This window comes from Glycine max, chromosome 19 (genome assembly GCF_000004515.6).
Source record: "Glycine max cultivar Williams 82 chromosome 19, Glycine_max_v4.0, whole genome shotgun sequence".
NCBI classification, from domain to species: Eukaryota; Viridiplantae; Streptophyta; class Magnoliopsida; order Fabales; family Fabaceae; genus Glycine; species Glycine max.
In genome coordinates, this window is record NC_038255.2 from 45,380,036 (window position 1) to 45,395,720 (window position 15,685).

Consider the following 15,685-nt stretch of genomic DNA (forward strand, 5'->3'; position numbering starts at 1 on the left):
TAGGTTTGTCCATGAAACTTTTCTTGGCCACGAAGCTAAGTCACTTAAAATTACTGTCACTTTAAACAAGTAAATTATAGTATTTTATTAATTTATCTATCATTGAATTAAATTTTTTGTTTACTGTCGGCTTTCTCTTTATAGGCTGTCAATGTGGTTGCAATCAGATGCATCCCGAGACATTAAATTTCTTTTTCATTTGGTCCATGGATATGAAATATTTTTCAAACTCCTATCCTAAGCGACTTTTTTTAATTATTTCTATCCAATTCACCACGCAATAGGCCCATCCGTTCCCTACGTAACTGGGGAGTGAAAAATTGTAATTACTCAGAATGCCTACCCAAAACTTCACTTAACAAATGACTTCATATACTAGTTGATGGGAAGTGCTAGCGAAAAAAAACTGAAAATAGAGTTACTTAAATTAGACCTTTTAACTTCCCTTTATGAGCAAGTTGAATTTGTGCTTCCCACGTAACTGAAAAAGTCCCTTTTTATAAGCACTATGAAAGCAAGTATACGAAAACTTCAATTTGGGTATCCAACCTCGTTTTCCTTTGTCCCTATTTTTAAAAACGGAAAGGATAAAGCTTCTGTAACTTATAGCAATAACTAACACGAAAAAAAAAGGTTAAAGCAAAACTTTCAATCATATTTTGTCTTCAGTTTAAGTAGGTGAATCTCAAGCATGACTTTAATTCGTGGGGTCCAAGTATCACTCTCATCCTTGCATTTTCGTCTCCATTTCCCCGTCAGCTTCGTTATCTTGTCACTGTGTCTGTCATAGTCATAGTCATCCCAACCCACATGTCAACACTTATCAAGGTATCAAGCAAATGAAATTACCCTCCTTCAACCTATAACAGCACCTTGCTTTTCTTTTCGCACAAACCCACAAGCCTAACCAAAATTGCATACTATTCAATGCCTTATGACTTGTATATATTTGCTATGAAACCCATAATTAACCCGGAAATACAATTGACAATGATTTTAATTATAATATAGGGTCAAACCATAACTAATCGCAATTTAATTACATCGAGTGATGGCAAGAGAAGCGTAACGTAACGTAAGCAATTTAAGATGCAGTCATTGCATTTGTTTTAGTAGTTTTCAATTTTCATCCGCTATACTAGTTGTGTAGTAAATTTTTAATTAATTTTAAAGGTTAGAATTATGGTATTGAATGCAGAGCCGAGAATCATGCATTTCATTTTCTTGCATTATATTTTGTCTTTACTAATGTTTCACTCAACAGCCATGCCAGAAAACAGAAAGGACATTTCACACATGGAACATCCCAGGAAGAGAAACTCCCCCTTGTCTTTTGTCACCTTCAAATTCAATCCTTCCCTTTCTCTCTCTTTCTCTCTCACACGGTCCTAGCTAATTCTTTCTACTCCTTCCACCATCATATGCAAGCACAAGCGTAACCAGCAACCTTACTTTTCTTCTTCTATTTCTTCTTCAATTACAAAATTGTCTTGATCCTTTTAATTTTCATGTCGGTTTATTTTTGAACCCCAAAGATAGAAACTTTTTTCTTTTTTATAATGAGAAGCATAGCATCTTGTTACAACGAACATGCAATTAGAGTGTCCGATTCATATTGTTCAAGACCTTCGAACCAGGCGTATCTCTGTCCAGAACTCAACCCTTCCACCAGAGATTCCGTTACCTGCATGTACAAACTCTCCCTCATCAAAACGCAAAAACAACTCTTCATCACAATAACTTGGGCCAAGAAACTCTTGGGCCAAGGCTTCACCATAACCATCTCCAATTCTGAACATTCTCTTTCTCCCTCTAATAATAAATCCAACGCAAGGCAATTGAGAAAGAACAAAGGCAACGAAACATTCCAATCCCAAAATTTTCAAGTCCAAGTCTTGTGGGATCTCTCCGATGCAAAGTACGAGGAAGGACCAGAACCGGTTGGTGGCTTTTACGTCGACGTTTTGGTGGACTCCGAACTGGGCCTACGCCTCGGCGACAAAAATTCCTCAATGGAAGAATTGTTACCAAACTTTGACGCAAAGGAAGCGACTTTCTCGATGGTTTCACGGAGCGAGACGTTTTCCGGCACAGCGGTTTACGCGACGAAGGCGAAATTCTCGCAGACGGGAAGTTCTCACGATATATTGATTAGGTGCGGCGCGGAGGCGGAGCGAGGAGAGCCGAAGGGTCACGTGTTGTCCGTGTGCGTGGACAAGAAGACAATGTTCCAGGTTAAGAGGCTGAGGTGGAACTTTCGTGGGAACCAAACAATTTTTGTCGATGGTTTGGTCGTTGATATGATGTGGGACGTGCACGATTGGCTTTTTAATTCGAATTCTGCTTCATCTGCAGTGTTCATGTTCAGGACAAGGAGTGGCCTCGATAGTAGGCTATGGTTGGAGAAGAGTTTGCACGCGCACAAGGAACAGGACAAAATTGGGTTCTCTTTGTTGATTTGTGCCTGTAAGAACAATGACTGATTCAATCTTATATAGATTTTTTTTTCGTTTTAATTCATCTGGATTTTATAAGATTGAAAACACTGACACCTATTTAGATGATTTTTTTCTTCTTCTTAATCTTAATCTCTGTCGATGATATTTGGTCAGTGGTTATGTAATCCTGTCCGTTTGAACCAGAATAGATGAAAGTTTATAGATTATATTAATTATTTGTACCGTTGAAGTATTTTTGTTTTTATTTTTCTTACACGAAACATTGTTCGGCTGAGATATGCGTGTTTTAATGATTTTGTACGTTTTTGTTTATTAATGGGGATGGGTTGGAGGTTTGGACATGCGTGGGGTGCTTGAGGGGGCAAAACTGGAGTTTGGATGTGGTGAGATCATACATGACAGTGCACACTTAAATATCGTTGAACTTTCTGTTTATCATGATGATGTATGGTTTTTTGGGATTACTAGCTCTTTAATTGGTTGAATATAATTCTTTATTGTATAGATTCATATGTGAGATAATTACACTGGCAATTCATACATCTTAAATTTAGAATTTCTAATCAAAATTCCACCTTCCTAATTGCTATCAGGTGGGTCGTTTAATTTAGAACATGTTTATGTGAAACTTCAATTTCCATGAGCATCCCGATTCATGTGTTTTCAATGAGAAAATGGAATGGAATTAAAATTATGTTTCACAACTTAGTTTTATATAGACATTGGTGCATGTTTGGATGCTAGGAGTCGAGTTAGCTCAAGAGTATTTTTAACATGTTTGTTTGTGAAAAAGATCTAGAAGTTAAATTATCTTATTTCCCAATTGACGTGAATCTCTCGGGTTATATATTTGATCAGGGAAAGCCTTGTGCAAAAGGAGTTTAAAAAAATTACACAACCAAAATGTAATTATATTGACAAAATCAAAATGGAATCACATTTTTTTTTCAACTCTTCTTACACAACAATAATACGTTTACATTGTATACTTTGTTAACAAAATTTTGTTTTCGTGAAAATGGTATTTTAAAAAAAAAAAAAATTAAAGCGCACGTGTTGGTCGAAAATATAAAAGTGGAGATTAGAATAGCAATTCTTATGATGTGTTGTCCTCCAACACTGGGCTTTTAAAATTATCCAACTGGAAGTGAATGAAAACCCATCCTACGGTTAATTAAATAATCATAGCTATTACTTTTTGTACCCCAAAAATTGCTTCCCGAACCTTTTTGGAATGTGTTTTCTTACCTTTTGGATTGACCTATCTGTATTGTAAAAGGTTTAATCAATCCAGAATGTAAAACTAGTTTTCGGGTTCACGAATTGAAAAAGCTACAGCCAATAATCACTGACATAACAAAAATATCAAAGTTTTTTTGTCCTAATAATGATGTGTATAAATCACAAATTGAAATGGATTTTTTAAAGTAATTTTATTCAATTATATAGGACTGATTTCAAAAATTCATTTTTTAATTATCGTAATTAGGATGTTTGGTTTTTCTGATGCAATTTTGAGATATTTTCACAAACTTTGATTATTTGGATCGACTATGAGATTAATTCTTGATTTGATAATTAGTCACACTTAAAGTTCATCATTCATCTCCAAAAGTATATTATGTAGAAATTCAAAAATTAATTTGATCTAATTTAAATTGAACATATATAGTTTTATTTATGAAATTATTATATCACTTTTTACATAAGTAGATATTTATCAAATTATTGTAATAATTTATTTAGTCTCTAAATGGTAAAAAGTGTGATATTTACATTTGTCATTAAGTTTTGTAAAATTATTTTATCATTAAGTTATATTTTTATAGAATCTATTTAATATTAAATTATAAAATTTATAGATCAAATTATCATTAAATTTTATGATAAGATATAATTTTTGTATTTTTTATACATTTAAAGATTAAATAAGGACTTTAATTTTTTTTAGAGATTAAAGATGATTATTTACCTTTTCACATTTACTTACATGTGTATTTGGTTTAATGTTTAACCCGACAGACAAATATGTGTAAGGGATGTAAATTTCTAAAACTATTGTTACAAACTTTTAAACCTAACATAATGTATATCTAAACATACTATTAATTTTCTTATTGTGCGGACGAAAGATGAAAGGTAGCCTTTTTTATTTTCTTACTTAAATTGATTTAAATTTTTATATATGAAGATAGCAATCGTTGATTTTTTTTACTTTGTTTTTTTTTTTTTTTTTGTCGAGCATTTTCACTGTTAATGGTGTACTTCTGGTAAAATGTGAGAAACTTAAATACATATTATGTGAAGATTAACCGAGATTATAGACAGAAAAATTCATGGACAGACGACGAAGTCACGAACACAACCTCGAGGGGAGACATGTGGGCAAATGGTAACGAGGAAAACCACGAACACATCGTGAACTACAATTGCCAATTGCAGACAGAGAAAGGAAGGTCCTACATCTTTTTAGACTGCTTCTAGCACTAGGAGCTGTCACGCAAGTGATGAATTAGGTGATCTCAATAGTTGAAAATTTTCCGTATGCAATCAAGGGACAATTGAGAATCCCATCGAGTTAGATACTTAGATTGTTGTTGGACTGCACACGGAAGATCCTCTACCCTTGAGACCACCTAGTCCAACACCTAATGACTTTCATCTTTTTAACTTGAAAAAAAGTCTAAAGTCCAAACGCAAACCTAAACCTTTTTTTTTTTACTAGATCCAAACCCAAACCTACAACAACCTAACACCCATGCGTTGGCCGATACTTGTCAGTTGGCACCCTCTAATTTTTGTATTCATCAGTTGAATAAACTCTCAATTTTATATTGGAAGTATTATTGTCTTTCTTTAATGATTTTAAAAATTGTATAGTAATTTTTTAAATGTTAAATAGTAAAAAAAAGAAAAACTTTAACATTTGTCCTACAACATGGTTTTGTGTTTTGATTGGAAAATGGAAAAGTTTAAATTTCTTTAATCACTGTAATTAAAATATTTAGCTCACTAGTAAAACTCCAATGAGTTTCAGTCTATTAAATAGGTTACTAGATTAATTATTGATCTAAAATTTAATCATATTAAAGTTTTGCAAATTTTTTTATCATACTCATATCATTAAAATTTGTAGGTAATTAGCCATCTGACCCATATTAATTGAGTTAGTAATTATTCTATCTATCATGAATAATTTTTGTGTATAACCATTGTTCCGGTACTCATTAATCATTACCATCCCTGATAACAATTGGTCAAAAAATAATCTTCCCCAATAACAAAAGTTTCACATGTTTTGTGTATAATTAGTATAGTATTTAGCACAAATCTATAAAATAATTGATTTTGTAAGAAAAAAAAATTGATTTTGCACGAAAACGATGACAATTGTGTAGTACAAATCAGAAAGTGAGATATAATTTTATCGATATGTTTTTTTATAAGGCAGATTCTTTTATTTACTATTATTAATATAATGAATAAGCATCTGATTTTTTTTTTCAATGTTCTATATTATCCTTTATTATCTAAACTTGTGAGTTAAGGTGGTGGTGATGGTTCTCAAGTCACTGGTTCTTCGCGGCGAGTCACTAGTTCTCCGATCTGGATTTGTGGGTGTTGTTTGGGTGGGTTAAGATTGTTGTGATGGAGTTGGTTTGGTAAGTGAAGGATGGAGTTGGAGCGCCAGTGTTGGGGCCTGGGTGGTGGCGTGGCGGCGCAATGGTGGCACGGGGTTTGGGGAATGGGTCCGGGTAGACAGTGGTGGTGGCGCGCACTGTTATGGCTTGTCGAACCTCCCCTCCACCTCGGCCCTTCGCAAAATATCCTCTGACGCGGCCCCCACCCCTTCTTTCTTCTCCGACGACGGTTTGAGAGAGAATGATATAGTTCACTTTTTGCTGCTAGTTGTGTTGTTCGGGGCATTCACGAATTTGATTGCCATAGATTGGTCTAGATCTTTCACTTTGCTTTATTATTGTGCTCCTTTAAATTGAGTTAATAACTTTCTTCAAATTATAATTTTTTGCCACACAGGTATTTGATCTTGAGGCTTCTACCTTTGAATCCTTTTCTCACGCAAGTTATTATCATCCTTTTTGTGTGTATTCTGGTTATTTCTAGCAATTGGTTATCAATGTCGTTCTTGGTGGGGGATAAAACGGTGAATAAATTTGAAGCGCTTGGATTTTTTCTTTATATATAGAAACAATTTGTGGCGGTTTTTAGTTCCGACAATTGTTTTAAAAATAAAATTAAAAAAAGTGTGAAAGTCCGGCCCGAAACATGACTTCGTTAAAAAAAAAACCTTAAAGACCAAAATTAAATCTTTTGGAAACTTTTAAAATAATATGGGGATCAAATTGATAATTAAGCATTTTCTAACCTTGATGAATGTTTTGTTATCTGATTTACTCTGCTTCATATTCTGGCTACCTAAGATGGTAAAAGAAATTTAAATTCATAGATCCAGATTCCGATCTGTGTGTTTGAGGATTGGTTTAATGGAAAAGCTTAAATTGTGTGTTTTGATTGGAAAATAGAGAGCAACATGTGAACTTCGTTGCCTCGCGAAAATTTATCGATTTGATTTTATTTTGATATGCATGTATGTCCCTGAATTCTTTTGTGATTATTTTCTTTTTTTTTTTTCGTTCTTTACATTGAATGGCTTTGGTTGGGATATTCTTTGTATATCTTAATAAACAAGACAAACTATTGGACTATGTTTTTTATAGTAATGTTTAAATCTTGTTTGGGCTCGTTGATTTCTTTCTTGAATTTAGATCTGAGTGGTTGAGCGATAAAGTTGTGCAAACCTGTTAAATAGGGACTGGTTCATGACACATCTTAGGGAAGGGCTGAAAGTGAACAATATTTGACATGCAAAATTGTATTAGTAAACTACAATGTCATTTATATATATATATATATATATATATATATATATATATATATATATATATATATATATATAAAATTAAAGTCTAATCAAATGGTTTTTGAAAAATTGAGCGAGGGGCTCGGGGACACTTGCATCCTCTAGATCCCTCCCAATACAATTTAGTAATACTGGATTCGTATAAATTAGTTCAGTTTGTCGGTCTATTTTTTTTTTTCCATGGAATTACTTTTATCAGTTTTCAATTTTTTTGCACAAATTTCCATTTTATCTTTGTTCAACTGTTGAGAATTTTTTAGTTTAACCTGTCTTTCTCCTTGTTTATTCATTTCAAGTTGAAGTGAGATCATTCTATTGTGGTAATATTAATATGGCTTGGTTCAAAATTTATATGTTCTACTGGTTAATGTGCTTACATTGGCACCCCAGGGAAGGCTATCCTTGTTGCTGATGAGTCAAGTGGTACAATTGGAAGGCATTTGGCCAGCATTAATTTAATGTCGAGAATGTTGAAGCAAATAGGCGTGCTCTTCGGGAACTCCTATTCACCACACCTGGTGCTTTTGAGTGCCTCAATGGTGTGATCTTGTTTGAGGAAACCCTATACCAAAAGACAGCTTCAGGTATTGATACTCAGTTTTACAATATTTAAAGGATTCATTACTATCTTCTCATGAGTAATAACTAGACATCTTATTTACACCTTTATTATGAATTTATTTATGAAAAACATTTTCCTAACTAAATTTTACCTTGCTTTTCAGTTGAATAATTCTAACTCTACACTATCTAGTATCTACTAATCTAGTAAGAGGATTAGTAGATATACTAAATGCATTGACTTGCTCATATATTATTTTCTTTATAAAGTATTAGGAGGATCAGTAGGATATTGTAGTAAATAACGGTACTCTATTCAGTTTTTGTCCAGACTCTTTCAATTCAATTTTATTAGTTTCTGAGTTTTTCTTTTTTAATGTAATTTATTGTAGGAAGACCCTTCGTAGAGTTGTTGAAGGAAGGTGGAGTTCTTGCTGGTATGAAGGTTGACAAGGGCACAGTAGAGATCGCTGGAACTAATGGGGAAACTACTACTCAAGGTTTGGCCTCAACCTCAACGTCATGAACAAGTACCAGGGAAATTGGAAGGGCAGTTCAGCAGAGCACTCTCAAGGCATGGGGTGGGAAAGATGAAAACATTAAGAAGGCTCAGGGTGCCTTCATTGCTAGGTGCAAGGCAAACTCACGTGCAACTTTGGGAGAACTTACAAGGGTGATGCTACCCTTGCTGAGGGTGCCTCCGAGTCTCTCCATGTCAAGGACTACAAATACTAACTAGAAAAGGTGTTGGCTTCTTTTGGAGAGTTTTTTTCCACTATTTGGCACCAACGTTTTCATGTTCTTTCTTTCATAGAAGTTAGACTCGGCCGTTTTGCTTTGCGATCTCGGTTATAGGAGGTTTACGGATTAAAGAATAATTGCATCAAGCTAAATTGGCTTGGTACCGTTGCTTTACATTTTGGTTTTTCTCTGATTGAGTTTTGCCAAAGATGGAAACAAGAAGCACGAGGAAGAGCCACTCAAGGGGTTGTTTTTACTTGGATAACAATGGTGACCGGTCCTCTATTTATAACCAAGGAGATGTCTATTGTGGTAGTATCAATTACTATTATCAAATGAGTCTCGGAGGCTACAAACAAGTGATGGTTCTTCCAATTCAAATGTTGGAAATGCAATTAGGAGTGATAAATGCTTTAAAGCCTCAATTATGCAACCTCAATGGTCATGGGTCCCAAAGCAGTCAATAATATGGTCACCATGACCTATCAAGCTAAACAACATAAAGATGTTCTGCTAGACTAAAAGTTGGTATAAATATTTTGATGTTACTTGCACTTTTCTCTATCCATCCTCCTATAACACAATAGAGCATGGTATCGAAAGAGCAACATGGAACTCATAACATTGAAAACATAAAAGCATGTGTTGTCGTCCACAAACATGGAAGAGGAAAAGGGAATCGACAAACATTGAAAGAGTGATATGTGCTTTCCTTATTGAAAAGAGTAGACCCTCCTTTTTTTCCCACAAAGGTGAAAGTGTGAAAGGTCTGTGGTTGAGGAGGGGAGCTGCAGGTTCCGACTTGCAAGAAGGTTTTGTCATGATGATTGACGATGGAAGAGGCATGTTACGAAATTTAAATTTGAATCGCAATTTTGAAAGGTAATGCTGAGCAAACAAAAGAAATACCTTTATTTCTCCATTTTTCCAATTTTAATTATTTTGCATATTCAATACCTTATGTTATTTTTTCTGAGTTTTTCTCACAAATATTGACTGCAAGTGTTTTGTAGTTTGGTTGGGAATATTTTTTTTTCATTGACCTAGTTTTGTTTGGTGCAGAGAGATTGGTCTAATATTGAATTTTTTTTATTGGTAATTTTGTATTGTTATTAAACTATTCAGAGATTTTATTGTGTAAAATTGTATGTTGTTCTTATCATTTGGTTGAAGTTTACTTATTAGTAGTTTCTTATGTTATAAACTACAGGTTCTGTAAATGGAGGAAATTACAAAGAATTGGCAGCATGACCAGCAAATAGATCATCATTGGTAATTAATCATGTTGATGGGTACTATATATGAACTTTTTTGGGACTCACCAAATTTTTGTCTACAGGTAAATTGATCTATCATAAAAAAGATTTGCAGGTAAGAGTCTACGCATCTTCCGTTTGGTCCTTGAGAGAGACATGGTTTCATCCTCCTTGAAATATATTTAGACCCTTAATTTTATGTTAATTTGCGTTTTTTTGTATGCTACCTATTTTTACTCATTTGTCTCCATTTTACTGATTAACTAATAATTTTTTTTTCTTATTCAAGGTACACTTTTATTATTTTATGATAGATTAGACAATTTAAACTAGTCTAATGCCTAACATTGGCTGCAGATAATGAAAAGAAAGAACCACGGCTGGTGGTTAGTTGCATGCACACTCTTCAGTTTAATCATTTTCAGTTTCATTGTCTTTGTCAAAAAATAAGTTTTAGCTTCTTGAGTGTTGGTTTGATTAAATTTCGAGCATCCTTAATCCTTATGATTCTATTTTTTACTTTGGCAGGTTCAGTGGGGATTTAGGACAACTGAGATGTACTAAAATGGATAAACAATTATTTGGACACTAATGAAATCAGTATTTCAACACGTGTCTTAGGAGATGGTGGACTAGTTCATACGAAGAAACTCTTATCATACAATATGGTTTGAAAATTTTCTTTTAGAAAAAAAATTGCAGGGACTGTCTGTACTGCTAAATACATATTCTTATATGGGAACAAATTCTAAGAACTGAGTATCTTTTCCTAGACTTGTTTCTTTGTTTGTTATGAAATTAATACTTTCCTGGAGCTCTACAACATTAGGAAGTTGATCCTCGTTAATGTATAATAATATGATTGATGAAATATTTTGAATGTTGAAGTTCAGGAATAGAAAAACAAAATCAGGAAAATATATTTAAATTTTCAATGGATTTAATATTCAAGACAACTAGATATTTTAAATTTAAAATTAATTAAAATATAGATGTAACTTTGTTTTCGGCCTAACTCAACCGTAATAAGGCAAAAAAAATTGGTCGTATTTTGGCACCAAAACCACTTGGACCCGCCTGATTCAACCCATAATCTGCAACAACCGACCCGCTGAAATTGACGGTCAATTCTGTCATAAATGGGCCTAAAAATAAAAAGGATGTGGATTGGTATATCAAGAGCTTGGGCTCGGAGATGGAAAATATTGGTTACAACATGAGAGCCTATGCTATTTGTAGCTTCCAATAACCCCTGGGGAACTGCTTGGGCACCCAGCAGTTTTCCAAAATAACATATTAGCTTTTTTCTTTCTGCAGTGCCTTTTTTTTCATAAAACTACACTCCCTTAGTGTAACTTGCTTCCATTAGCGTCCTTTTGTGAGTGTTTGTTATCACCGGTAGTGTACGTGCGTTGTTTACCGATATACGGTGAAATTCGGTGATTTTTCATCGTTGAAAAAGAAGAAGTGCGTATTTCTTTTTCAAACATACGGATTGGCAATCCGCATGGTTCATACGGATTGCCAATCCTTATGTTTTGAATTTTTTTTTAAATAATTTATTTAGAATCTTTTATACATTTAATTTATTTATAAATTTGATAATTAAACAAATTTGATATTTAATTGAATGTTGTATTTAGATATTTATTACAATAATTAATAGTTAAAAAAACTTGGTATTTAATTGAATAGTGTATTTAGATGTTTATTACAGTGATTGAAAATTAAAAAAATTTGGTATTTAATTGAATGATGTATTTAAATGTTTATATATATATAAAAATACATTATTAGATCAAAATTAACTGTAATAAGGTCAAAAAATACATTAATAAATTTATGTTAATAATGTATTTTTTTTACGTATGTAAAAATTAATTGTCAAAAAATTTATTATGTACATTAAAATTTTAGTGTTACATATAACAACATTAATTATTTTATAACATAATTGATTTGTTAGCTCAGTTAGTTAGACTGTCATGCTAATAATGAAAAAGTCATATGTTCTATGGAAGGGCAAAATTGGAATTTCACATGCTATGCTGGGTGTCCCAGCAAAAATTCTGAGTGTCCAAAGCAACTTCCTAACCCCTGTATTGTCCAATTACCATTTCAAGTGATCCGCCATTGTTTTTGATGTTCTTCACGCTCACTAGTTGGGTGATATTGAGGGCCCATATGAGCCCACGTATGCCCACTACTTTCTTACACTGCTACGTCCAAATTTAAAACAAAACAAGGACCCAAAAAGAAAACAAAATCAAAGGAGCCTGGACCAAAAACAAAAGGCCGAAATAAGGCCTTCATATCTATCTAAAGTTTAATCTGTGAGTGCGCCTAGAGAAGCATAGTTTGATCGAAATAATATGAGGAAAAAATAAATAAACATGCATTTACTTTCTCTTTCCTTTTAGTTCCACCCTGATCTCTTTTTTTTCTTTTTTAATCACACAACTTGAGATATTTATCACTTTTTTTCCTACCTTTTCTCTTTTCTTCCTAACACTCTCCTCTATCCATCCTAATCCATTCCATTTTGGGAAATGAAAATGAGATGGACATTAATTAGTGCTAATACTCATAGTATGCCTACCATAGAGGTTCACTCAATAATGCACCGTCTCCACCCTTATTAAAAAAATAAAAGCAAAAGGAAAAATGCTGAAGTCTTGGGCCATGAATTATTCCAATGGCTACGATAGGGTAGTTATTTTTGGTCTAGCCTACTAATCAACTTTATATAGACACAAATATATGAGGAAGCATTCCTCCAGCACCTTCCCTCTAGTCGCCACTCGAGAAGTCAGAACCTGATTGCGTATTTTTAACAATGGGTGAGATGCATAAAGGTTACCTTTTACAGTCCAAAATAATTATTAAAAAGCAAATAGCCCAAGCCAGAATTTCCCATCTTGATTCTGAGTTGGGGTACATTAGTACATAACCTTTTTATTTATTTATTTGTTTTAATTTTTTCCTGAGGTACTTGAGGTGCAGGGTGCAGCTGAGTAAGTAGTCACCTCAGGGGGCATCAGACAAAAAAAGCACATTTTTAAGTATGCATACACTTTAATTTCATACTATCATCTTTCCATTATTGTACACGTGATGCGATTTTGGGTTCGTTTGACTTGGCTAATTACTTAACTGCCTCTTATAAGCGTGAAGACAAAGCAAGGAAGGAACGAGGGTTCAAAAGAGAGAGAGAGGGATAAAAAAAAGCTGAGGCTGAGGGAGAAACGAAACGAAAGTGCTGTGTGTGTTGTGTTATGATAATGACTGCAAGTATGCCTTCCCAACCCTTGCATTTTGGTTTTCCTTTAGCAGGAAACTTCTTTACTCTTTCCCAAGTACGGATTCTGCCTGTTCAGGAGCGTAAGGTGTATCAGTAATATTTATGTAATGCTTATGCATATATATATACATATATATCTGTGTAGTTGTAGCGGTAGTTGTGCCAGTACCACATAGCCTTAAAATGCAACAAAATACTTGGACTGCAGATAAGGCTCAGTGTCATGCTACTGTCACTCACTCGCTTCTGTAACAACAAAATAATAATTTTAATTTTGGGAAGTGGGGTGTTTCACTTTCGTGACTTTACTATAATGTATTTAATGGTTGATTCACCTTTCAATGCCATACATATACGCCAGGGCCAGGACACGCAAGGTAGGGTTTTCATCTTTATATATAGGAAGTCAAAACTCAAAGGCTCACGTATTTGTCAAGGTAGGGTACCCGTTATTCCTCACTAAACTCGCCAGAGCTCACCTTTCAAATCAGTATTCGTATACAAATTTTATCTTAAAATCCTTATTTAATTTCCCCTAAGTATATACTATGATGTATATATAGGACTACTTCCGCTCACGTGCCTAATATAAATATTATTATTAAGTACATACGGCAGCACAAGTGTCCTTAGTCCGTAAAGGATGTAGGTATATATTTAAGAAATTATTCGTGCTTAAATGGAAAGTTATTGGACTAAGAACTGGACCCTGCATTCTTTAGTTCTATATCGACTTAATATGTATCATTTTTTTTCTCATGCAAGCATTTAAAAAAAAAAAAGAGCACAAAAGAGGTAAGCCGAATGCACCCATGTGGATTTTGCTTCTTTCTTGTTCAATATCAAAACCAACTAGGACCACACAATACAATTGGGAACTGTATATGGCTATAGAGAATTCCCGTGCAGTTACTTTGCTGGGTAACATTTATTGATCCTTCTGTACAAAACCAGCCAATAAGATGGTCACGTTAGTGACCTATCGAACTCAACAGTACAAAGAAGTTCTACTAGAAGCTCGAATATATATTTTGATCTATGTTCCTTGCACTTTTTCTCTATCCGTCTTCCTTTAACAATAAATATAGTTTTAGACCATGCGTAATAGAAAATTTCATTTGCAGTACTAAGGCTGGAGGGGGTTGTGGGTTTAAGTCCATGTTCATTTAGTTAAATAGGCCGAAAAAATACTCAACATTTCTTGTTCTGAATTGCCTTTTTTTTAATTCATTAGATCTAGCTAGTGCTTAGTGGTAAAAGATTTAGAAATTTTGCATAAAATTTTTCGTTGAAACCTTATTACTATTGTAAAAGAAATTATTTGTATAATTAATACATATATATTTTTGCAACCTTTGAATTATACAAATATGGAAGCACTCTCTTTAATTTAATGCGTCTACAATAGTTGGGTGCACGCCAGGATGCAATACATCATATACCTCGCACAATGAAAACTCTAAAAGGTTTCCTATTTAAGTATTTAAGTTCCGTATCATGACTAATCAAATTAAATTGTTATGGTATAGTGAGAAGATATTTAAAATTTTTATTGAACACTCAAGTAATCTCTCATCAAATTGGTCTATTTTTTAGTAAATTAAATTACTGAGTTCATGTTCTTTGGTATTAGGTCTTATGAGTTTTCTCATATTCAGCGGCTTACTAGATTTAGCTTGAATGACTTCTAGATAATTGAGTGTTCCCCTTTTATCATCTAGATTAAATGTATGTCACTATACTCCCTTGCTTTTCAATATTATTGGCCTGATTCAGGGATGGAGCAGGAAGTCTTTATCTTATGCAGGTAAGCTAGAGTTGATCAGAGCAGTTATTCAAGGAATTGTGAATTTCTTGATGGGAATTTTTCCTTTGCTTCAATCTGTTATGGACCGGATCAACGTTTCGTGCTGTAATTTTCTGTAGGGCAAAACGGATATTGGCAAAAACAAGTCCTTGGTTGCTTGGTCAGTAGTTTGTTCTCCGAAAAAAGAAAGGGGTTTAGGCCTTTTTAATCTCAAGAACTGGAACCTTGCGCTTCTTTTCCGTATCCTGTGGGACTTTCATTGTAAGAAAGATTCTCTATGGGTTCGGTGGGTTCATCATTACTATTTCAGAAGGAGCGATGTGTGGAATTACAATACTTTTTCATTAGATTCAGTGTTGATAAAGAAAATCATTCAAATAAGGAATTTTATTATCTCCAAAGAACTAAGTACGAAAGAGGCCAAAAAGAGTATTCAATCTTGGAGCACCAATGAACAATTGCTTGTTGACAAAGTCTATGAATACATTAGAGGTGTCAAGTCTACTGTTAGTTGGTGTTATGTTATATGGAACCCAGCAATCCCGTCTAAGATGACTTTCATTCTATGACTTGCTAAAAGGAATCAGCTGCTTACTCTTAACAAAACTGCTTTTTTGA

General features: G+C 33.7%; 1 protein-coding gene and 1 long non-coding RNA gene across 2 annotated transcripts; both read left to right on the forward strand.

Annotated features, from left to right (window-relative positions):
* The first annotated feature begins 876 nt into the window (after window positions 1–876).
* On the forward strand, window positions 877–2,665 carry LOC100785438 (uncharacterized). The gene has a single exon (XM_041012641.1). It carries the CDS (start codon window positions 1,560–1,562, stop codon window positions 2,481–2,483), a length of 924 nt encoding a protein of 307 aa, XP_040868575.1. The 5' UTR covers window positions 877–1,559; the 3' UTR covers window positions 2,484–2,665.
* A 5,818-nt stretch (window positions 2,666–8,483) lies between these two features.
* On the forward strand, window positions 8,484–10,763 carry LOC100812706 (uncharacterized). Its single transcript, XR_001386430.3, has 3 exons — window positions 8,484–9,585; window positions 9,914–10,345; window positions 10,488–10,763. It is a non-coding gene; the product is annotated as an uncharacterized lncRNA (long non-coding RNA).
* Window positions 10,764–15,685: the final 4,922 nt, after the last annotated feature.

Excerpts from the sequence above, each read along its gene's own strand:
- LOC100785438 (XM_041012641.1), top strand. The coding sequence starts at position 1,560 with ATGAGAAGCATAGCATCTTGTTACAACGAACATGCAATTAGAGTGTCC.